Consider the following 25,667-nt stretch of genomic DNA (forward strand, 5'->3'; position numbering starts at 1 on the left):
GTTTATATATGTTTATGTTTAAGTATTTGGCAGACGCTTTTATCCAAAGCGACATACATAAAAAATACATACAAAACAATCACTGTAAAAACATTATCATTTAAGGGAAGAACGTAATACAAAATATCAATACAAAGTGTCAAGACAGAATAAACTCTCTGCTGCTGCAGCAACAGAGATACAGTCCATAGGTCCCTAAGATATATAGATATCTAATGTATTCATACATTGTTTATGTAGGATATACACATGTATATATAACCTAGATTTTAAAAATAGCTGACCGTTTTTTTCCCCCTTCTCTGGGATTATATTCCCAGTTTTGATCTCTGACGTCTGGTCACTTATAGCATATAAGAATATTCTATTACTGTTAAGCAAACTATGAATAATAAAACACGCCAAAACATGTGTCCTTTATCATAGCTACACGTATGACAAAAAGCGCGTGAAAATCAGTGGTATTCAGTGAGGTAAGATGAATTAAATGCGCTGACAGTTCATTGCTCCTGCCAAATGAATTGCACTGAGTGGAGCGGATCACCACTCCAAGATGGCGGCCCCGCGTCTCGTCAGCGCCAGTAGGCAGTAGCGCTCTATGCTGCGTCTACTTATAAGATGCCTATGGTGAGCAGTGTTCAAGACGCCGCAAGGTGACAGCAGTGTAACGCCACGAGCCATGGTGGATTTAGCTGCAGCGAAGAAGAAAAACGCGGAAGTTACGCGTGTGACACGAACGGCGGCGGCGGAGACGACACAGCAAGACGACATAGATATCATATAACCGAGTAAAAACATTCAAAATGTTGAAAAACTTGGTAAAGGAGCGACTAATGGCGGCAGCTGATGAAATATTCGGGCTGTTCGAAAGAACGATAGCGTCGTACGAGGAAGAACTTTCTCGAAGAAGAGAAGACAACTGGCGACAACAACAACAACTGGACGCTGTTTACAAGAATCAAATTGTGATACAAGTTGGAGGTAAATTTACATTTTCACTCACTGAAATGTCGATGATTAGTCGACAAATGTAGCGACTAGTCATGGTTGCAGTAGGTTTGCGATCCAAAAGTGGTCACTGATTAAACATCCCTTGTATCTTTATGTTTAGCGAGCTCCATTGCACCCCAGCGGCTGTGAACTATGTTCCGACACCTAACTGAGACGAAGCAGGTGAAAGGGTCCAGTGTTTTTACAGTGGCTCGTAGTTCAAACGTAAATAGAGCCGTAAATGGAAACAAGTACACCCCTTAGTGCAGGGGTCACCAACCTTTTTGAAACCAAGGGCTACTTCTTGGGTAGTGATTAATGCGAAGGGCTACCAGTTTGATACACACTTAAATAAATTGCCAGAAATAGCCAATTTGCTCAATTTACCTTTAACTCTATGTTATTATTAATAATTAATGATATTTATCTTTGTGGAAACACTGATCATCTTAATGATTTCTCACAATAAATATATATAGAAACAGATAAATATCAATATGCAACACTTTATTTTTATATTTTCTCTAAGTGCACATTTTTCAAATTGAACATTTTCAAATGATCACTTCTAAGACAGTCTTGTGAAATCACAATATCCCATTTTAACTAGCTAGCCACTAGCATTTTTGAACAAATCATGAATTACTTTGCACCATGTTTGTACAAATAATAACTCATGTAAAATACAAAAGTCAACTCTCAAATTTTTAAATAAATCATGTCACACTTTGAACTGGACACCAAATCTGTTATCTGTTTCTTTGTCAGTTAGTGAAGACCAAGTCTTTAAAATATTTTCTTGGATTTTCAAATTCTATTTGAGTTTTGTCTCTCATAGAATTAAAAATGTCAAGCAAAGTGAGACCATCCATCCATCCATTTTCTACCGCTTATCCCTTATGGGGTTGCGGGGGGTGCTGGAGCCTATCTCAGCTACAATCGGGCGGAAGGCGGGGTACACCCTGGACAAGTCGCCACCTCATCGCAGGGCCAACACAGATAGACAGACAACATTCACACTCACATTCACACACTAGGGCCAATTTAGTGTTGCCAATCAACCTATCCCCAGGTGCATGTCTTTGGAAGTGGGAGGAAGCCGGAGTACCCGGAGGGAACCCACGCAGTCACGGGGAGGACATGCAAACTCCACACAGAAAGATCCCGAGCGCAGGATCGAACCCAGGACCTTCGTATTGTGAGGCAGACGCACTAACCCCTCTGCCACCGTGCTGCCCCAAAGTGAGACCAGCTTGCTAGTAAATAAATACAATTTAAAAAATAGAGGCAGCTCACTGGTAAGTGCTGCTATTTGAGCTATTTTTAGAACAGGCCAGCGGGCTACTCATCTGGTCCTTACGGGCTACCTGGTGCCCGCGGGCACCACGTTGGTGACCCCTGCCTTAGTGGTAGCAGTGCCTACAGCGCTAAGATAGTAGGGGAAAAGTGCCAGGTTAGGGCTGGGCGATATGGCCTTGAATGAACAATTGATGTATATAATCACAGCAGTATGATGATTCTATGTGTCTACATTAAAACATTCTTGTTCATACTGCATTAATATATGCTCATTTTAAACTTTCATGCAGAGAGGGAAATCACAGTTGCCAATCAAACTGCTTTAATAATAATAATAATACATTTTATTTTGTATTGCGCTCTTCAAAGACGCTTTACAGCAGGGGTGTCAAACTCATTTTAGATCGGGGGCCACAAGGAGAAAAATCTACTCCCAGTGGGCCGGACAGGTAAAATCACGGCACGATAACTTAAAAATAAAGACAACTTCAGATTGTTTTCTTTGTTTAAAAAATAGAACAAGCACATTCTAAAATTGTACAAATCATAATGTTGTTGTTGTTTTTTTTTACAATTACCTGTTGCGGTTAATAGTATACATACTTTATTTGTCGTTATTTATAGTTTCTGAATAAATTATGTCAGTCAACTCATTGGTGTCAATTTTCAATCTATCAAGATAAAAAAATAATATCAAAATCTAATTACCCTATGTTATTTGTGTAGTTGGATCATTTTCCTCGACTGATGTACTAACATCATGTGGTTTATTTTGTACATATATAGCATAATCTACAAAGATACAAATAATTGCTATTGCGACATCCAGTGGACACATTTAGTACAGCAGTTTCTTTCATTCAAAAATGTCAGGTTATTTTTTATACTTAGCAAACTCCTCCCGCGGGCCGGATAAAACCTGTTCGTGGGCCTGATCCGGCCCTCGGGCCGCACGTTTGACACCCCTGCTTTACAGGATAAAAATTTAAATATACCGACCTGGACATAATCTGGACTGGACCTGGTTTTAAGAACCCTTTAAACAATCTAATTTCATTCACAACCTGGTCTGGTGAAGATAAGGTCCTTTTTAAAAAAAATTAAATAAGATATATAAATAAATATTGTCTTGAATAAAAAAAGAAAGTAAAACAATATAAAAACAATTACATAAAAAATAGTAATTAATGAAAAAGTTAGTGGACCAGCAGCACACACAATCATGTGTGCTTCACGGACTGTATCCCTTGCAGACTGTATTGTTCTATATTGTAGGAACCAGAATATTAATAACAGAAAGAAACAACCCGTTTTGTGTGAATGAGTGTAAATGGGGAGGGAGGTTTTTTGGGTTGGTGCACTAATTGTAAGTGTATCTTGTGTTTTTTATGTTGATTTAATAAAAAATAAATATATAAAACAGTTCAAAGTAATAATACATAGTACAGGAAATATAAAAGCAGTACATAGTAAAATACATAATAAAACTGGACATTACAAGACACCGAACACTAATCACTTTTCAAATGATGCTACAAATTAGTAGTGCTGCTGCTTTTTGTAGCAACGCTTTTGCCACATTTACATATTACGGTTGTCTGTTCAACATCTTCCCGCTTGAAGCCAAACCACCGCCAGATGATGTACCCTGTGCTGTTTTTTTGGGGAATTAATTCTTCCTCCATTTCTTACCAGATTCGCACCTTCTCTCTCGTATTACCACTCGCACCGCTCTGCTTGCACACCTCCCACTGCTAACTTTACCCATTCCGCTACTTCTCTGCTCCGCAAGAGCGTATGACGTAGCACGCGCGACAGTATGTGACATATGTAAGAAGGTGCGCTTGTTTTATGTCTCTTTGAGAAGGAGAGACAAGAAAGAGTGAGAAAAGCCTGTATTGTAATGCCCGCAGCTAAAAGCAACTGCATGAGAATGTATACTCGAATATCACAATATAGTCACAGAGACAAACCCGCGATATATCGAGTATATTCGATATATCGCCCAGCCCTAATAGCTTGTATTCCATTATTATATAGCCCTTAATGACAAATGCCTCAAAGGGCTGCACAAATCACGACATCCTCGGGTCTGATCCCATATCAGGGCAAGAAAAAACTCAACCCAATGCGAACAATGAGAAACCTCGAGAAGGGACCGCAGGACAAAAAAAAGTGTGTTTTTATGTTGCTTGTGTCTTGCAGACATTCAGCAGCTGATTGCTCGTCAAGATGGACTTCCCCTTCAGCCACAGGAGGGGAGCTCCACTTTGAAGCAGCAGGATCCACAGCCCCCCCACATCAAAGAGGAAGAGGAGGAACCCTGGGTCACTCACCAGGGAGGAGAGCGTTTTCTAGAGCCAAAGGATGATCTCTGTATGTTGCCACTGACTGCCGTCTCTGTGAAAACTGAAGACCATGAAGACCAACCACTTGAGTGCTCACCGCTTCATCGCAGTCCAGACAAGGAGCCTCCAAGCAGCAGCTCACTACTACACATAACAGAAGATGATGGAGGTGACTGTGGAGGATCACAAGCAAACAACCTCTTAGCTTCACTTTCAGACAGTGATGACACAATGTCTCCCTGTCTTGAAGACGGACATGACGCCCAAGAACCTTTGAGCAGCGATACAGACTACGAAGGTGATACGAAGACTCACACTGACAACAAAAACTCTGAATGCTCTGAAAAGAAGAAAGAAAAACCTTTTAGTTGTTCAATGTGTGGTAAAATATTTTCTGATAAGTCAAATATGAAAAGACACCTTAGTACACACATAGGAGAAAAACCTTTTTGTTGTTCAGTTTGTGGTAAAATATTCCTTAAAAAGTCAGCGATGGTATACCACATGAGAACACACACAGGAGATAAACCTTTTGGTTGTTCCGTGTGTGATAAAACCTTCTCTTCAAAGTCAATTATGTTATCACACAGGAGAACGCACACAGGGGAAAAACCTTTTAGTTGTTCAATATGCTGTAAAACATTCACTCAAAAGCCACACATGGTATCACACATGAGAACACACACAGGTGAAAAACCTTTCAGATGTTCAGTGTGTGATAAAGCTTTCTCTCTGAAGTCAAATGTGGTAACACACATGAGAACACACACTGGAGAAAAACCTTTTAGTTGTTTGGTGTGCGGTGAAAGATTTTCTCAAAAGACACATATGGTATCACACATGAGAGCACAAAAAGGACAACAACCTTTTAGTTGTATAGTGTGTGGTAAATTATTCTGTCAAAGGTCAAATCGTGTGGCAAAACACATGGAAACGCACACTGCAGAAAAAAACAATTAAATTGGTCAGTGTGTGGTGAAAGATTCACAATAAAGTAAAATAAAGTGAAACGAAGAAAACCACACAAATGTAAAACATGTTCTTGACAGCACACATGCGCACAAAAATTGAGAAAAACGTTATAGTTGCCCAACCTGCACTAGTCTGTAGTATTTGCAGTTTAGATGGCAATAGTGAGGAATTGCCTAAAGATATGGAAAATGGCCAACACGTTTATCTGAAGGAAGGAGTGGGGAGAACAAGCGAAGAGAAATATAAATGATAAACCAAGCAGTGAAGATGCCATTTGTGAAAAATGCAAAGTTATCATTACACTCACCTGGCTAAAACAATCGAAAAGGAATTAAGGGAAATCAAATATGCAAAACGGCTAAATGACCGAAGCTTTCTAATTTTAGAATCATCAGTAATTTCAGTTTTATTTTGGACCACAATAAAACAAGACTCCAGCACCTGCGACACCAAGAGGGACAAGCGGTAGAAAATGGATGGATGGATAAAACAACCACACGTGCAATTAAATAGTTGAACATGTCCAAAAGAAGTAGTAAAAAGCTAAGATAATTTGATCTTCACCCTGGTGAGGATAAATATCCGATAATCATATCGAAATACCTTTTAAACACCATATGCTGAAATGGATTCTTAAAGGAGTCATATTTTGCAAAACCCAATTTTCTTTCCCGTTGGCATCAGTTTTTGTGTATTTGTGATCCCAATAACACCCTAAATGTTCAAATCAAACCATGGAGCCACTGTGACAATACGTTGTAAATAATGTTGCCTTTTTCCAAAAGAGTTGTTTGAGATTTGCCGACAATTGTGATGTAGGTTGCCATTGTTACAAGGTTTTCTGTTATTTTTATTTCGCTAGCAGTGTTCGTAGTTGTCAGAATAATTGTATCGAAGTTATCACAAAACTTTGCGTTTCAATGAGTTCCCGGCAAGAGGACAAAAGCTATCTTTGATTTTACCAAGCAGAAGTCTTGTAAAACTCAACTGTGTAGGATGGGAAGCGACATGAAGGCGTTGGTTTCTTTGATCTATTGTAATCCACAGGAATATTTTGTCTTGACCTGAGAACTACAAATCGGAGAGGAAGCAGGACCTGACGCAAGCTCCAGGCATCTTTTCTTTGAACTGTTTTGTGACCGAGGGCGACGGCTGTTTACGACCCCCCCTTCCTTTAGAAACAGCTGTTGCCATGTAATCAGGGAAAGTCCAGATAAAAGAGGATGTGTGAAACCTTTCGTCAGAGCGTGGTGGGAGACTGTACTAAGAGTACAGCCCAGACGTTTCTCCTCAATGAGCTAAATTGAATTATGTGTCTGTTTAATTCCTTGCTTCTTGTCTGTTTAATAGATGTCATCAGTGTTTGAACCTGACAGTAGTCCTAACAAAAAATAACGCCCACAGTGTCAACAGACAACCTCAAATGATCTGTTATTGGTTTTAATACCCGGCCTCATCTCATGATGTACGAGGTGTCTGGTTAACTTTTTATTGTGGCAATATACCTCCAGTACAACTGCGTGGAAGGCTATTTTGTGTGCAAACCACTTTGAAGATACCTTACCAAACTCAGACAATAAAAAGACTGATTTTCACCAAAAAACCTATTTATTGACGGGGTCATGCAGTGCCTACTATTTATGGCAATGGTGGGGGTGACAATGCGATGTGTCAATTAACATAAGATTGACCATTTGTAATTAGTTAGCAGTATAGGATGTAGATTTACACTAGATCGGGGGTCGGCAACCCGCGGCTCTAGAGCCGCATGCGGCTCTTTAGCGCCGCCCTAGTGGCTCTCTGGAGATTTTTCAAAAATGTATGAAGAATGGAAAAAGATGAGGGGAAAAAAAAACAATTTTTTTGTTGTAGTATGGTTTCTGTAGGAGGACAAACATGACACAAACCTCCGTAATTGTTATAAATCACACTGTTTATATTAAATATGCTTCACTGATTCAAGTATTTGGCGAGCGCCGTTTTGTCCTACTTATTTTGGCGGTCCTTGAACTCACCGTATAGTCTGTTTACATGCATAACTTTCTCCGACTTTCTAGGACGTGTTTTATGCCACTTCTTTTTCTGTCTAATTTTGTCCACCACACTTTTAACGTTGTACATGAGTGCACAAAGGTGAGTTTTGTTGATGTTATTGACTTGTGTGAAGTGCTAATCAGACATATTTGGTCACTGCATGACTGCAAGCTAATCGATGCTAACATGCTATTTAGGCTAGCTATATGTACATATTGCATCATTATGCCTAATTTGTAGCTACATTTGAGCTAATTTAGTTTCCTTTAAGTCCTCTTAATTAAATGTATATCTCATGACACATGTAATATGGCTTTTAATTTTTTGCGGCTCCAGACAGATTTGTTTTTGTTTTTTTGGTCCAATATGGCTCTTTCAACATTTTGGGTTGCCGACCCCTGCACTAGATTAACCTAATGACTTTTCATGTTTGTATTTCTACCCTACTCAAGAAGGGTAGAAATACAATAACACACACACACACACACACCACAGAATGACTTTTTCACAATACTAAGTGTTTATTTGAGGGAAACAGGTACAAATAGTGTTAAGTCATGTATACATCATACAAAATCTCTACATCCAATCATTTTGAGGCTGAAACAAGAGGTTGAAGGATGACATTAAATATGATAATCATGCAGCATGCATGTTGCCTTCAGGTATACTGGAGTTAATTTTTCTAATATTTTTTAACATTGACAAAAAGGCCAATTGTACATTGAGTGAACAATAACATTGCAGAACGGTACATGTCTTTATTGTCTCCAGTGTGGTGTCACTAAACCCTTTTGTTAAAACACATTAAGAAACGTTTATAACTGGAAATATGAACTTTTCCACTTTTCACAATTTCATTCTATTTAACAGTATTAATATCATGGAAAACAAGTCTAACCTAAAAGTGGATGTTCCTGCTTCCAATTTGCATTTGTCATGATGACGACTGTCAGTGTGTACATTTGTCATGATGACGACTGGCGAGTGTCAACTTGTCATCACAATTTCACCTTCAGGACGCTTCCTTCATTCAGCAGGTGTCATAATCAACAAGACAGACATTGTTTCTCCCTCGGCGACCGATGGGGGCAAAAGTGGCGCACTGCATGAGAAATCAGCGAGAGCAACAGAAGAAGAAGAAGGGACTTTACAGCGACCAATCAAATGAGCTCTGGGGAGCGGGGGGCGTGGTCGCGAGTTTAGAAAGCCGAGCGCAGCATAGACATCTTATAAGTAGACGCAGCATAGAGCGCTACTGCCTACTGGCGCTGACGAGACGCGGGGCCGCCATCTTGGAGTGGTGATCCGCTCCTCTCAGTGCAATTCATTTGGCAGGAACAATGAACTGTCAGAGCATTTAATTCATTTTACCTCACTGAATACCACTGATTTTCACGCGCTTTTTTGTCATACGTGTAGCTATGATAAAGGACACATGTTTTGGCTTGTTTTATTAGTCATAGTTTGCTTAACAGTAATAGAATATTCTTATATGCTATAGATGACCAGACGTCCGAGATCAAAACTGGGAATATAATCCCAGAGAAGGGAGGAAAAAACTATTTTTAAGTTGAAGAAACAATATGATTAGGTTATATATACATGCGTATATCCTACATAAACAATGTATGAATACATTAGATATCTATATATCCTAGGGACCTATAGACTGTATCTCTGTTGCTGCAGCAGAGAGTTTATTCTGTCTTGACACTTTGTATTTATATTTTGTATTACATTCTTCCCTTAAATGATAATGTTTACAGTGATTGTTTTGTATTTTTTATGTATGTCGCTTTGGATAAAAGCGTCTGCCAAATACTTAAACATAAACATATATAAACACCCGAAAGTCTTTATATCAGCTAAAACCACCAATCTGTTTCACTGGATTCAGAATAAAACCAAATTCTGTTTTACCCAACAATGTTAGTATTTGAATATTGTTACTTGAAGACTTATTTCTGGTTACAATTATACTGTTAAGAAAGTATTGTCTTATACTTTGCCTAAAATGAGAATGCATCATAATCAGTGGCGGCTGGTGAATTTTGTTTTAGGTGTCACAATCATTTATTTCAACTTTATGTTATTCAAGTATGACCATTTTAAATGTAATTAATTTAATTGACAAGCAATTCTATTATGGTAATACTCTTGTTTGCTAGCGGCTACAATTTCAATACTATTGGAGATCTTTGCTCCTTCTGGACTCTGTGGTAATATTCTTTTCACAAAATACAACCAATAGTACGTTAATGTTAAATCTTACTTGTGAAAAGTAATCCCCCAATTCCTATTTTCAACAGACCGCTCATTTGAGCAGGAAAACGCTGGACACCAGCCCGGCATCTTTGTTTTCTACCTGTCAACTGACAGTTGACAGGTAGAAAAAGAGGAGTCGGCAAGCAGCTGGCTCCTCATCACCACTTCAAGATGGCGGCCGAATTTCTCGCGTCACAGCAGCCAATGCTGCGTCTACTTATAAGATGTCTATGCATGTGTCGTTTGAAATTTGAGTCGTTTGGAAATCTTCTAAACTGACTCCGCCATGGATGAAGATGGAAGTGCTTTTTAGAACATGGATCCTACAAGAGTTGCAGTGTTGAAAGGTAACGCTAATTTGCTTCTGTATGTCTTTGCACGTTAAGATAACTGTAAAGTTCTCACATGCTAATTTTAACAAACTGGGCTTCTCGCCAAACGTTGGCTAGAAACAGGTAACAGCTACCGGAAAAGCCTTTTCTTTAAAAAATGATATGATGATTATGACGATGAATGACACTTTTTTTATCGGCAGAAACTGTTTGAAGGAACAACTTGTAGGCTCTTAGCTTACTTTAACTTTATTATATTTTGAGTTGGCTAATGTTAGCATGGACGATCGGTTGTAACCGAGGGTTTATATATGTCGCCTATCTCGGTTCATTGAGCTCTTATTTTGAAGGCGCTCAGGGCGGAAGAGGTGACACGTTGTAGTGGAGCGAGCGGAGGTTTTGAAAAGAAAGGAAATAAAGTGGTCTTCGTGTAAAACTGGAGCCTCCGTGTTTTACACGAGGACCACTTTATTTCCTTTCTTTTCAAAACCTCCGCTCCACTACAACGTGTCACCACTTCCGCTCTTAGCACCTTCAAAATAAGAGCTCAAGGCATATACTGTATAACAGCTGATAACAGGAACTTAACATCACAAAGAGGCAAGCCCATAAAAATAGGTTACACGGTAAATGGGGTGGAATCATGAGGCTTGTTTCATTCGAACACTGCACAATAAAACACTGCTCTCTGACATTAGTCATATTGGTGGGAATGGCAGGCAGACTTGACCTAAAATGTACATACCTATTCCTGCATAAGATGTGCTTCTGTGCTGCCACCACTGACTTAACAACCAGGTTATGACCTTATACCAGTGTTTTTCCAACCTTTTTTGAGCCAAGGCACATTTTTTTTTGCGTTGACAAAATCCGGAGGCACACCACCAGCAGAAATTATTAAAAAATGAAACTCGGTTGACGGTAAAAAGTCTTTGTCGCAGTTGTTGAATATGACTTTAAACCATAACCAAGCATGCATCAATATAGCTCTTGTCTCAAAGTAGGTGTACTGTCACCACCTGTCACATCATGCCCTGACTTATTTGGACTTTTTTGGTCTTGTCTTGCGCTCCTATTTTGGTGGCTTTTTCTCTTTTTTGGGGTATTTTCCTATATTAGTTTCATGTCTTCCTTTGAGCGATATTTCCTGCTCCTACTTTGTTTTAGCAGTCAAGAATAGTTCAGTTGTTTTTATCCTTCTTTGCGGGGACATTGTTTATTGTCATGTCACGTTCGGATGTACTTTGTGGACGCTGTCTTTGCTCCACAGTAAGTCTTTGCTGTCGTCCAGCATTCTGTTTTTGTTTACTTTTTAGCCAGTTCAGTTTTAGTTTCGTTCGGCATAGCCTTCTCTAAACTTCAATGCCTTTTCTTAGGGGCACTTACCTTTTGTTTATTTTTGGTTTAAGCATTAGACACCTTTTTACCTGCACGCTGCCTCCCGCTGTCGTCTGCATATTGTGATCACGACAAACCATCGTTGTTGTTCCCGACATCTACAAAGCAATTAGCTACGTGCTGCCACCTACTGATATGGAAGAGTATTACACGGTTACTCTGCCGAGCTCTAGACATTACAGACACTCAACAACAACACATTATTTGCGGATTATAATTACTGGTTTGCAAAAAATATCTGTAACCCAATTAAGTGAAATTACATAATCTCCCACGGCACACCAGACTGTAGGCGCGGCACAGTGGTTGAAAAACACTGCCTTATACTGCATATTTACAGTGTGAATGTATGTGTTTTTTAGCTGCTAATATTAGCAGGGAAATGCTTTGATCCCGGAAAGATCATCCCAATCTGGAGGCAGTCTTCCAGAGGCTGAACAGGTGTGTTTGTATTAAAACTACTAAAAGTATCAATGAGGGGAATGCCTTTTTAATTGTTTTATTATTATTATTTAGTAAATGCAACAGTATCATCACCCTAAAACTACAAGATTTATAATAAGGATGCTAGTTTAGACATTTGTCAGATCATAAAACATTAACTGACAATATTAAGATTTACTAGAGATGTCCGATAATGGCTTTTTTGCCGCTATCCGATATTCCGATATTGTCCAACTCTTAATTACCGATTCCGATATTAACCGATACCGATATATACAGTCGTGGAATTAACACATTCTTATGCCTAATTTTGTTGTGATGCCCCGCTGGATGCATTAAACAATGTAACAAGGTTTTCCAAAATAAATCAACTCAAGTTATGGAAAAAAATGCCAACATGGCACTGCCATATTTATTATTGAAGTCACAAAGTGCATTATTTTTTTTAACATGCCTCAAAACAGCAGCTTGGAATTTGGGACATGTTCTCCCTGAGAGAGTATGAGGAGGTTGAGGTGTGCGGGGTTGGGGGAGTATGGGGGTAGCAGGGGGTGTATATTGTAGCGTCCCGAAAGAGTTAGTGCTGCAAGGGGTTCTGGGTATTTGTTCTGTTGTGTTTATGTTGTGTTGTCATTCTTGTTTGGTGTGGGTTCACAGTTTGGCGCATATTTGTAACAGTGTTAAAGTTGTTTATACGGCCAACCTCAGTGTGACCTGTATGGTTGTTGACCAAGTATGCATGGCATTCACTTGTGTGTGTGAAAAGCCGTAGATATGTGATTGGGCCGGCACGCAAAGGCAGTACGCCCCCAATATTGTTGTCTGGGTGGAAATCGGGAGAAATTCGGGAGAATAATAATAATATACTATATTATTATCGGACATCACTAGTATGTTTATTCAAACTGTAATGGTAGAAACTGAAACAGTGATTGTAATTTCATTTCAACAATAGGGCCTGAAAGTACTGACAGCCTACAGAACCAGGCCAGACACTACACAGTTCTACAGGAGCTATACAAATCCAGGCCCAGACCTAACAAGAAGGATGTTGCCCAGCTGTTGGACCTTGAATACCAAGCAAGCCGGGTTTACATCGACTTTGATGTTTTGAAGGAGAAAGACAAATCTACCGAGATTCTTCAAAAAAAGTGTACATGTAAGAAAATCAATCAATCAATGTTTATTTATACAGCCCTAAATCACAAGTGTCTCAAAGGGCTGCACAAGCCACAACGACATCCTCGGTACAGAGCCCACATACGGGCAAGGAAAAACTCACCCCAGTGGGACGTCGATGTGAATGACTATGAGAAACCTTGGAGAGGACCGCATATGTGGGTAACCCCCCCCCCCCTTCCAGGGGAGACCGAAAGCAATCGATGTCGAGTGGGTCTGACATAATATTGTAAAAGTCCAGTCCACAGTGGATCCAACACATCAGCGAGAGTCCAGTCCATAGTGGGGTCAGCAGGAGACCATCCCGAGCGGAGACGGGTCAGCAGCGCAGAGATGTCCCCAACCGATGCACAGGCGAGCGGTCCACCCGGGGTCCCGACTCTGGACAGCCAGCACTTCATCCATGGCCACCGGAACTGTGCAACTGCCCCTCCACAAGGGAGAGGGGAGCAGAGGACAGAAGAAAAGAAAAGAAATCAAATACATTTAAGTTGATTTATGTTTAATATGATTCTTGGCGTAATTCCCTTAATTAGTTTACAAATTATAGATTGTTAGCCATTTTTACATTTTTAATATGAAGGACACAGATGTTGGTGAGGTTTGTTTTTTTTTTTGCAAAAAATGTTTAGTAAGTCACTCAGCAGGTTACTCTGCAATTTCTACATGCAAAGTTTGTAGGTCAAAAACATTTTTCAATTCACTAGATTTTGATTAGAATGTAGATTTTAAAATATATTTGCTATGTGTCCCTCTATGGTAGGCTCAATCAATCAATCAATCAATGTTTATTTATATAGCCCTAAATCACAAGTGTCTCAAAGGGCTGCACAAGCCACAATGACATCCTCGGTTCAGAGCCCACATAAGGGCAAGGAAAAACTCACAACCCAGTGGGATGTCAATATGAATGACTATGAGAAACCTTGGAGAGGACCGCAGATGTGGGTGACCCCCCCCCCCCCCCCTTCCCCCTATAGGGGAGACCGAAAGCAATGGATGTCGAGTGGGTCTGACATAATATTGTAAAAGTCCAGTCCATAGTGGGGCCAGCAGGAGACCATCCCGAGCGAAGACGGGTCAGCAGCGCAGAAATGTCCCCAACCGATGCACAGGCGAGCGGTCCACCCGGACTCTGGACAGCCAGCACTTCATCCATGGCCACCGGACCTGTGCCCCCACTTCCACAAGGGAGAGGGGGGAAGAAAAGAAAAGAAACGGCAGATCAACTGGTCTAAAAAGGGGGTCTATTTAAAGGCTAGATTATACAAATGAGTTTTAAGATGGGACTTAAATGCTTCTACTGAGGTAGCATCTCTAACTGTTACCGGGAGGGCATTCCAGAGTACTGGAGCCCGAATAGAAAACGCTCTATAGCCCGCAGACCTTTTTTGGGCTCTGGGAATCACTAATAAGCCGGAGTGCCTTGAACGCAGATTTCTTGCCGGGACATATGGTCCAATACAATCGGCAAGATGGGATGGAGCTAGACCGTGTAGTATTTCATACGTAAGTAGTAGGATGAACTATAGAGGATGCTCAGTCAAGGAAATTCCCACTTCATACCTGGACTGAAGAACCGCTTAAGGGCATTTTGTGAGAAGATTCAGTTTTATGGAGTTTTCAAAAAAAAGTGAGGAGACCTCCACTGGCAGATAAAGGTAATTACTCCCACATCACTTGATGACTTGAATCCATAGGCTGGCCACAGCAGTCAGTGATGCTGGTGCTGCTCAGTTTCAGACATCCACCAAGTATTTACCATTTACTTGTCAACCATCCTAATCACCCCATAGTACTTTTTTCTTTTTCCCCAACTGCAGCTTACTGCTTCTTGCAGTCTCTCCCAACTGCACTCACAAATGTTTCTTTTCTTGTTGCTCTGTCTTTCTCTCTGTTTTTATGTTGTTTTTTGAATAAATTACTGCAGTAATTAAAATGATTGTTTTGTTTTACAGTAAAGCAAAGCGGTTGCGATGATAAAGGCTTTGCCAGACATGCATGCAAGTAAGGCCATGCTTCACATCTTTGAGGTAAAAAATGTTGTATGACATTTTATCCTGTACTTTACGGCAGGGCTATTCAACTGTGTTGTTAGGAGGGCACATTTTTAGACAGCCAAGTGAGAAAAAGCGAGCACATTAAAATATTATTTGCAATATTATTAAGATTAAAGATTAAAGTACCAATGATTGTCACACACACACTAGATGTGGTGAAATTTGTCCTCTGCATTTGACCCATCCCCTTGGGGAGCAGTGGGCAGCAGCGGCGCCGCGCCCGGGAATCATTTTGGTGATTTAACCCCCAACTCCAACCCTTGCTGCTGAGTGCCAAGCAGGGAGGAAACGGGTCCCATTTTTATAGTCTTTGGTATGACTCGGCCGGGATTTGAACTCCAACCTACCGATCTCAGGGCGAACACTCTAACCACTCTGTGGGAGTTATTCACAATTATCTGACAAAAGTCACAATTTTGCTAGGAAAAAAAAAAACGCAGCAAAATCTTCAAAGAAATATTGCTTTAAAAAATGAAAAAATACTTTATTTTGATAAACTATTTTTTAAGACTGTTGAAATATTATGAAATACGTATATTATGTATCAAAAAGTTTTAATTTTACAAGAAAACATAATATTCTAGAATGGAAAAAAATGAAAATACTTTTTAACTTTTTATTTAAAAAAATCTAATTTAACGAGAAATATATATATATATATTTTTTTTTAATTGGGTTGATTTTTTTCTTGCCCTGATGTGGGATCTGAGCCAAGGATGTTGTGCTTTGTGCAGCCCTTTGAGACATTTGTGATTAAGGGCTATATAAATACACTTTGATTGATTTATTGATTGTTTTTGCACAGTCTTTCAGCATTTCGATGATGGCCAAATATTGTAATTTTTTTTTCTGTTACTATGCAACTTGAATATAATAAAAGAGGTAAAAAGAAATTGGATTCATATCTTTATTTAAGCAAGTGACATTTACTGTTCTGTTAGTCAGGATTACGGTACTGATTGTAAGCATTAATATGATTTATGAATTCCACAGCATGTGGCATTTTAAGAAGTTTAAGAAAATGATCCTACATAATGAGATATATATTCTTAACTGTTACCTTTCCATTAAGAAAAATAAACTTGTTTTTAGTATAAGTTTGCTGGTTTCAAGAAACGTAATGCCGAACGCATATCATTATGTCAAGATAATGGCAATGGCATTTACTGTAATTTAAGAATATTTTTCAACATATTGAGAAAAAAGGTCAAATTTTTTTTTGCTATCAAGAAAAGTGCACTTGTTATTAGTGAGAATATACTTATTTTAAGGTATTTTGGGGTTCATTGAGGTTAGCTAATTTTGCTTTTTTTTCAAAAGTCTTGACAAGCAACATGTTCTTGTTCTATTGGCAGATAATTTTGCTTAGTTCAAGTAAAATACCCCTAATTTTATTTAATTGTTTCTTGTTTTTGAACACTGACTTTTTGCAGTGTACCTACTAACTAAGAAAAATAACATATATATCATGCGGCGTCATCTTAATTTAATTATTTATTAATATATTATTTTAAACATTTGTTTATTGATTTTCAAAGATGTAAAATTGGCATACATCAAATGCTATTTTCCTCCCCCAACAACAAAAAATAAAATTAAAATAATAACAAAAGTAAGAAACGACAGACAGATGTGGACATAAAACCACAGACCCCTGCATTCCTGAATTGCCTTAGATCAGGGGTGTCAAACTCATTTTAGATGGGGGCCCACATGGAGAAAAATCTACTCCCAAGTGGGCCGGACTGGTAAAATCACGGCACGATAACTTAAAAATAAAGGCAACTTCAGGTTGTTTTCTTTGTTTAAAAATCGAACAAGCAAATGTACAAATCATAATGTTGTTAAGTTTTTTTACACTTACATGTTGAGGTTAATAGCATTCTATCTTTATTTGTCGTTATTTATATTTTTTCAATAAATTATGTGATAATGTTCTGAATAAATTATGTGATAATGTTCTGAATAAATTATGTGATAATGTTCATCAGGCAACTCATTGGTTATATATGTAGGTTGCTCATTTTCCTCGACTGGTGCACTGGTTTATTTTTACATATGTAGCATAATCTACAAAAATACAAAGAATTGCTATTGCGACATCTAGTGGACACATTTAAAACAGCAGTTTCTTTCTTTCAAAAATTTCGGCTCATTTTTATACTTTGCAAATTCATCCCGCGGGCCGGATAAAACCTTTTCCTGGGCCGGACGGTATGTTTGACACCCCTGCCTTTAGATAGTTTAATTACTTTATTATTCTGTTGCTACAAAGACATTACTTGCTTGCTAGGAAAATGTAATTGAAATCAAACTCCGTTTTAAGGAGAAAAAATGTTAAATACATCTATAAGAAGAACCGAAAGTTGAAACTGAGTGAGGATGGTGTGTGGAATAGCTAAGTCCTTGGGTGAGTCCCTCAGGAACTCATCATGTCAAAGCAATGAATAAGTTCACCATCTTTATCAATGCAGACTATGCGAGATTGACTTCACCTTAAATTGTGACACATCGTGAAAGCTTTTGCGCGAGGTGGCCAAGTTCCGGCTGGATATAGTCGGACTCACTTCGACGCACAGCAAGGGCTCTGGAACCAGGTCTCTCGAGAAGGGCACTGACACCTGTGTTCTAGCAGCTTCCAATTCATTGCAGACCTGCTTTTTGGTGGTTCTCGGTTGACTCTTGATCATCCTGACCAATTTTCTCTCAGCAGCAGGTGATAGCTTGCATTTTGTTCCTGATCGTGGCAGTGACAAAACTGTGCCATGCACTTTATACTTACGAACAATTGTCTGCACAGTTGCTCTTGGGACCTTAAGCTGCTTTGAAATGGCTCCAAGTGACTTTCCTGACTTGTTCGAGTCATTGATTATTTTTTTCAGATCTGTTCTGAGTTCCTTTGACTTTCCCGTTGTTGCGTTTGTAACCGAGTCTAATGACTGCATCACATTAGCCCTATTTAAATGGGCTCAGAGAAGTCAACAGGTGTCGTCAATCATAATCACTCACATGAAGTTAAGAAGCCATGCCATGAAGCTACTTTGATTAGAGTGTAACTTTTCTACATCACCAACATTGATAATGTATGTTGCTGTATGTATACTTTTGACCCAGCAGATTTGGTCACATGTTCAGTAGACCCATAATAAATTCATAAAAGAACCAAACTTCATGAATGTTTTTTGTGACCAAAAAGTATGTGCTCCAATCACTCTATCACAAAAAAAATAAGAGCTGTATAATTTTTTTGGGGAAATCAAGACAGCCATGACATTATGTTCTTTACAAGTGTATGTAAACTTTTGACCACGACTGTATTTGTAACTGTTGAATGCTCACCCCTATTGCTGCCCCATCATACTTACATTAGTCAAATTTTTGGAACCGTTTTTCATATGACTGCAAATAATCTGGCCATTAGTCCTTAAACTGTTTGGTTGCTATACTACATGCATCACTTCCTTTCACTAGTTTGATCATTCCACATCTGGTGTGAGCAGGTAATTGATGGAAATGGAATGGAATTTGCCTGGCAGACTATAGCTGATGTTTAAAACCAATACAATTGATGTATGTAGCTTTATCAATTTGGTGTAGTAGCTATAAATTATATTTGAAAATCTAGTCACCATAAATGATGGCAGAAAAATATGTTAAAGGTAATTGCAATTCTCTTTTTTTTTTACACTAGGGGGATACACCGTATCACAAATTACTGGCGTTTTAACACAGACGTCATCGTTGCAAAATGTTATGTGGTATAATGTAAACAAAAAAATGTAAGTTATTTACTGAAATTGAGTGAGCCTATGGCTTTGCACTTTGTTTATTATATATATATTTACATATATTTTTTTTGAATTCTATTTTAGTTACTTTGAATTTACAACCCCCTGGCGCTGTTTTGTACTGTTTTTGTACTTATTTTGATTATTTTGTGTATGTATGTTTGTAAATGTTGAAATTTATAAATAAAGGTTTAAAAAAAAAAAAATGTAAACAAAAATATAAAATGTTGTAATTTTTAGTTATTTATTTTTTTGTATTTTTTGGGGGGCTGGGCACAAAAAAATGTCTGTTTTCTCAGTACGTGTATTGTGATTCCCCTATCAAATGAATAAATAAATATAACAAAGAAATGAAAAAAATACTAATACATATATATATATATATATATATATATATATATATATATATATATATATATATATATATATATATATATATATATATATATATTAGGGCTGCAACTAACGATTAATGTGATAATCGATTAATCTGTCGATTATTACTTCGATTAATCGATTAATAATCGGATAAAAGAGACAAACTACATTTCTATCCTTTCCAGTATTTTATTGAAAAAAAAACAGCATACTGGCACCATACCTATTTTGATTATTGTTTCTCAGCTGTTTGTAAATGTTGCAGTTTATAAATAAAGGTTTATTAAAAGAAAAATATATATTCAACTTTTTTTTTATATAAAAAATTAATTATATATATATATATATATATATATATATATATATATATATATATATATATATATATATATATATATATATATATTATTACTATTTTTTATATAAAAAAATAAATAATAACATATATATATACATATATATATATTTTTTTCCCCATTATTTATTTTTTAAATTATTTTTATTTATTTATTTTCTTTTTATATTTATTTATTTATTTGATAGGAAAATCACAATACACGTACTGAGAAAACAGAGATTTTTTGTGCCCCGCCCCCCCCAAAAAAAATAAAAAAAATGAAAAAAATATATATATATATCAATCAATCAATGTTTATTTATATAGCCCTAAATCACAAGTGTCTCAAAGGGCTGTATATATATAAACATTTTATTTACTCTGAAGTGGTGTATTTTATTTCCATTGAGGTAATGTAATTAGTCGTTTTCTGCCACTAAGTGTCGCCATTGCTGGCATTTTAACCATCCATCCATCCATTTTTTACCGCTTGTCCCTCTTGGGGTCGCGGGGGGTGCTGGAGCCTACCTCAGCTGCATTCGGGCGGAAGCCGGGGTACACCCTGGACAAGTCGCCACCTCACACCGCTAATTAATTCGATCTTGAAGGGACTATACTCACGCCTGTATGTAATCTAAATTATTAATAGATGACAATTGCAGTGTGTTGAATTACGATTACAAATGCAATCTCGCTGGGGAAAATTACGTCAAGATGCCGTATTGGGTTTCCAACGCAGCCTTCAAGATAAGATACATCGCGTCCCTCTTCAGTTCATTTTCCACGCTCGGTGTTTTATTCTGAAAACCGTCAGCCGGATCTCGTTCTCTTGATTGTCTCCAACCGGGCTTCCCAGTCCGTACACTCCTGTATGTGCGCGTAAACACAGCACTGTGTGTCGGCACCTCATGTCGGCAGCGCGGAGAGGGTCCTGACTGCGGCACATTCCCCCCCAAACCCCGGACTGTAAATGACGACATGGCAGCCGAATCGACCCGGAGATTCACCAAGAACCTGCTGAAGCCCGGGAGCGCGGCGGAGATCCGTCAGACCGCCTGCAACGCGGTCAGACACTCCGCAGTGGCGGTGAGTAAAGAGCCGGCGTCAATTACCGCAAACATGCTCGTAAAAAAAAAAAAAAAAAAAAAATGTATCCCACCTGTGGGTTGTCCACTACTTGGATGTTAATGGCCGAACCTTTTTAAAGAAAATCTGGAACTGGCCATTATAGGTCCAGACCGCTACCCCCTTCCAGCTGTGCTGGAACTGCCATTGACATTCATCTTGCATCTTTCTTTGCAGTGCAGCAATGTTCTCATATCTCTTTGCATTCATTTCCAATGTGACAATGTGGTGCTTCCAATACGGTGAATGGAATTGTGGCTCTAGGTTAGTGGGATGCGGCATCTGGAAAATGGAGGAAATGAAGCAGGGGGCCTGATGGCAACCACTATGCTCCATTTACAACCCCCCCCCCCCCCCCATCTCTGTACTATGAAACGCTCCAGTGGGTGTGTCACCTCAGAGCAAGGATATCCTCATTGACATATACATGGGAGGAGGGGTGATCTATGGGGGATAAATAGAAAAAAAAAGGCACATAATAATTCATGTTTCTGTTTGTGTAGAGCGGGGGTCTAGAGCCGCATGCGGCTCTTTAGCGCCGCCCTAGTGGCTCTCTGGAGATTTTTCAAAAATGTATGAAGAATGGAAAAAGATGAGGGGAAAAAAAATCTATTTTTTTGTTTTAAAATGGTTTCTGTAGGAGGACAAACATGACACAAACCTCCCTAATTGTTATAAATCACACTGTTATATTAAACATCCTTCACTGATTCCAGTATTTGGCGAGCGCCGTTTTGTCCTACTAATTTTGGCGGTCCTTGAACTCACCGTATAGTTTGTTTACATAACTTTCTCCGACTTTCTAGGACGTGTTTTATGCCACTTCTTTTTCTGTCTCATTTTGTCCACCACACTTTTAACGTTGGGGATGAGTGCACAAAGGTGAGTTTTGTTGATGTTATTGACTTGTGTGGAGTGCTAATCAGACATATTTGGTCACTGCATGACTGCAAGCTAATCGATGCTAACATGCTATTTAGGCTAGCTATATGTACATATTGCATCCTTATGCCTCATTTGTAGCTATATTTGAGGTCATTTAATTTCCTTTAAGTCCTCTTAATTAAATTTATATCTCATGACACATGTAATATGGCTTTTAATTTTTTGCGGCTCCAGACAGATTTGTTTTTGTATTTTTGGTCCAATATGGCTCTTTCAACATTTTGGGTTGCCGACCCCTGGTGTAGAGGATAAAATCCGTTATGCATGTGTCCGTTCTTGAGATTTGCATAAAGAAAGGTCACTCCACTCCACTCCACTCCACTCCCCGGTCTCCTCGCTGTTTGTGTCAGTGTGTCAGTAGGACACAGCTCAGCAGAGTGGAACATTGATTGCAATACAAGAATGAACATGCATTTGGTTTAATGGAGAATGTTTCAGATTGGGATTTCTCTGTACGCCCAGGAAGATTTTTGCATTGATAGTGGACTCTCCTTGTTGGACAACACGGATAAGAGCGTTCACGTTTTTGTGTCGGGCCGATACCATGCACAATCGTGCGCTGCAGTGAGACATGTTATGATCCTGCAGCTATAGTTAGGGTCCGCACAGGACCTTTTCAAAAGGAATCCCACAGGGAGTCCTTTTGCAATGGGACGAAAGGACCCTATTGAATTTGTAATGTTTATTATTAGGGTCCGCACAGGACCTTTTCAAAAGGAATCCCAAAGGGAGTCCTTTTGCAATGGGACGAAAGGACCCTATTGAAATTGTAATGTTTTATTATTCTTTATTATTATTATTCCGCACCGTCGCGCACTACTTTGCCCCCCTTAACATGCTTCAAAACTCACCAAATTTTTTACACACATCCAAACTCGGGTAGAGCCCACTTTAGTAAATAAACCAAACCCAAAAAATCACAATTGCACTCTAGCGCCCCCTAGGTAGAAATCTGCCTCTAACTCCCACTAGGAAGGTCGTAGAGACATGAAACAAAAACCTGTATGTAGGTCTCAGTTAGACCTACAATTCATAATTTTACTTCTTCGGGCAAAAACCAACAGGAAGTTGGCAATTTCCCCTTCAAGACAAAAAATGACTAAAAACACTCATTTTTTATTTTTGAGCTGTAATTTGACCCCCTTAAAATACTTCAAAACTCACCAAAATTCGCACACACATCGGGACTGCGGGAAACTGCGATCTAAAAAAAAACCGAATCCCAAAACTCAAAATTGTGCTCTACATAATTTTTGGGAAAAAAAGAGAAAAAACTGCTCCTCAGAGGAAAACTCTGACAAAACTGCTTGTAACTTCCGGTAGGAACGTCGTAGAGACATGAAAAAAATACCTCTATGTAGGTCTTGCCTGGACCTACATTTCATAGATTGACATCCTTCAGCAAAAATCAACAGGAAGTTTGCTATTCCTCCTTCAAACCATCATTTTTGTTACAACCGGTCACCAAACATCAAACATTATCTCCTCTGAGCGCGTTTGTCGTTTCGGCTTCAAACTGCTACAGGAGAGAGATTGAACCCTTCTGATTAAAAGTTGACGACGGATAATGATTAAGTGCTACCGTTTTGATTTTACGAGCCTTCAAAGACCCGCAGCACTGATGCTGCTACGGTGCCAAAAATGACAACGAAACTGCGATTAGACCTTCTTTGGCCTCAATACACACAATACCCTATAATGACAATGTGAACTCAGACACAACTTCCTCTAACTCCCAGTACCAATATCGTAGAGACACGAAACCAAAACCTCTATGTAGGTCTCACTCAGGACTACCACTGGACAAAAGTATTGGACACCTAGGACTAGCACCTGCCAGAAGGCGGACCCGACCAATGCTGCTTGCAGCTTTAATTAGGGTCCGCCCTGTACCCTGTACAAAGGACTCCCTCAGGGAGTCCTTTGTACTGGTTACAAAGGAACCTATTGTTATTGTAATGTTTTATTATTCTTTATTATTAGGGTCCGCACAGGACCTTTTCAAAAGGAATCCCAAAGGGAGTCCTTTTGCAATGGGACGAAAGGACCCTATTGAAATTGTAATGTTTATTATTATTATTAGGGTCCGCACAGGACCTTTTCAAAAGGAATCCCAAAGGGAGTCCTTTTGCAATGGGACGAAAGGACCCTATTGAAATTGTAAGGTTTTATTATTATTAGGGTCCGCATGTACCCTGTAAAAAGGACTCCCCCAGGGAGTCCTTTGTACTGGTTACAAAGGAACCTATTGTTATTGTAATGTTTATTATTATTAGGGTCCGCCCTGTACCCTGTACAAAGGACTCCCCCAGGGAGTCCTTTGTACTGGTTACAAAGGAACCTATTGTTATTGTAAGGTTTTATTATTATTCTTTCTTTTTTCTTCCGCAGCTTTGCGCACTACTTCGCCCCCCTTAACATGCTTCAAAACTCACCAAATTTTTTACACACATCCAAAAAGTGTGCCAGCAGACTTTAGTCAAAAAACCAAACCCAAAAAATCCACATTGCTCTCTAGCGCCCCCTAGGAAGAAAACTGCCTCTAACTCCCACTAGGAAGGTCGTAGAGACATGAAACAAAAACCTGTATGTAGGTCTCAGTTAGACCTACAATTCATAATTTCACTTCTTCGGGCGAAAACCAACAGGAAGTTGGCAATTTTCCCTTCAAGACAAAAAATGACTAAAAACACTCATTTTTGATTTTTGAGCTGTAATTTGACCCCCTTAAAATACTTCAAAACTCACCAAAATTCGCACACACATCGGGACTGCGGGAAACTGCGATCTAAAAAAAAAACCGAATCCCAAAACTCAAAATTGTGCTCTACATAATTTTTTGGAAAAAACAGAGAAAAAACTGCTCCTCAGAGGAAAAATCTGACAAAACTGCTTGTAACTTCCGGTAGGAACGTCGTAGAGACATGAAACCAATACCTCTAATGTAGGTCTCGCCTAGACCTACATTTCATACATTGACACCCTTCAGCAAAAATCAACAGGAAGTTTGTTATCTCCATTTCAAAACAACATTTTTGTACCAAACGGTCACCAAACATCAAACATTATCTCCTCTGAGCCCGTTTGTCGTTTCGGCTTCAAACTGCTACAGGAGAGAGATTGAACCCTTCTGATTAAAAGTTGACGACGGCGTTGTGATTAGTGCTACCGTTTTGATTTTACGCGCCTTCAAAGACCCGCAGCACAGATGCTGCTACGGTGCCAAAAATGACAACGAAACTGCGATTAGACCTTCTTTGGCCTCAATACACACAATAGCCTATAGTGACAATGTGAACTCAGACACAACTTCCTCTAACTCCCAGTACCAATATCGTAGAGACACGTAACAAAAACCTCTATGTAGGTCTCACTCAGGACTACCACTGGACAAAAGTATTGGACACCTAGGACTAGCACCTGCCAGAAGGCGGACCCGACCAATGCTGCTTGCAGCTTTAATTAGGGTCCGCACAGGACCTTTTCAAAAGGAATCCCAAAGGGAGTCCTTTTGCAATGGGACGAAAGGACCCTATTGAAATTGTAAGGTTTTATTATTATTCTTTATTATTATTATTATTATTCCGCAGCTTTGCGCACTACTTAGACCCCCTTAACATACTTCAAAACTCACCAAATTTTTTACACACATCCAAAAAGTGTGCCAGCAGACTTTAATATAAAAACCTAACCCCAAAACACAAAATTGAGCTCTAGCGCCCCCTAGGAAAAAAAAAAAACAGACTGCCTCTAACTCCCACTAGGAAGGT

General features: G+C 39.0%; 1 protein-coding gene and 1 long non-coding RNA gene across 2 annotated transcripts; both read left to right on the forward strand.

The window, feature by feature from the left end:
• The first annotated feature begins 686 nt into the window (after nt 1-686).
• On the forward strand, nt 687-7,189 carry LOC133658296 (gastrula zinc finger protein XlCGF57.1-like). Its single transcript, XM_062060170.1, has 2 exons — nt 687-981; nt 4,495-7,189. Exons 1-2 carry the CDS (start codon nt 804-806, stop codon nt 5,595-5,597), a joined length of 1,281 nt encoding a protein of 426 aa, XP_061916154.1. The 5' UTR covers nt 687-803; the 3' UTR covers nt 5,598-7,189.
• A 2,616-nt stretch (nt 7,190-9,805) lies between these two features.
• LOC133659298 (uncharacterized) lies at nt 9,806-16,178 on the forward strand. The gene is made up of 3 exons (XR_009827614.1): nt 9,806-10,258; nt 12,004-12,082; nt 13,041-16,178. It is a non-coding gene; the product is annotated as an uncharacterized LOC133659298 (long non-coding RNA).
• The last annotated feature ends 9,489 nt before the right edge of the window (nt 16,179-25,667 follow it).

This window comes from Entelurus aequoreus, linkage group LG10 (assembly GCF_033978785.1).
Source record: "Entelurus aequoreus isolate RoL-2023_Sb linkage group LG10, RoL_Eaeq_v1.1, whole genome shotgun sequence".
Taxonomy (NCBI): Eukaryota; Metazoa; Chordata; class Actinopteri; order Syngnathiformes; family Syngnathidae; genus Entelurus; species Entelurus aequoreus.

Excerpts from the sequence above, each read along its gene's own strand:
- LOC133658296 (XM_062060170.1), top strand. The coding sequence starts at position 804 with ATGTTGAAAAACTTGGTAAAGGAGCGACTAATGGCGGCAGCTGATGAA. Across the intron at positions 982-4,494 it reads AATTGTGATACAAGTTGGAG|ACATTCAGCAGCTGATTGCT; the intron begins GTAAATTTACAT and ends TGTGTCTTGCAG.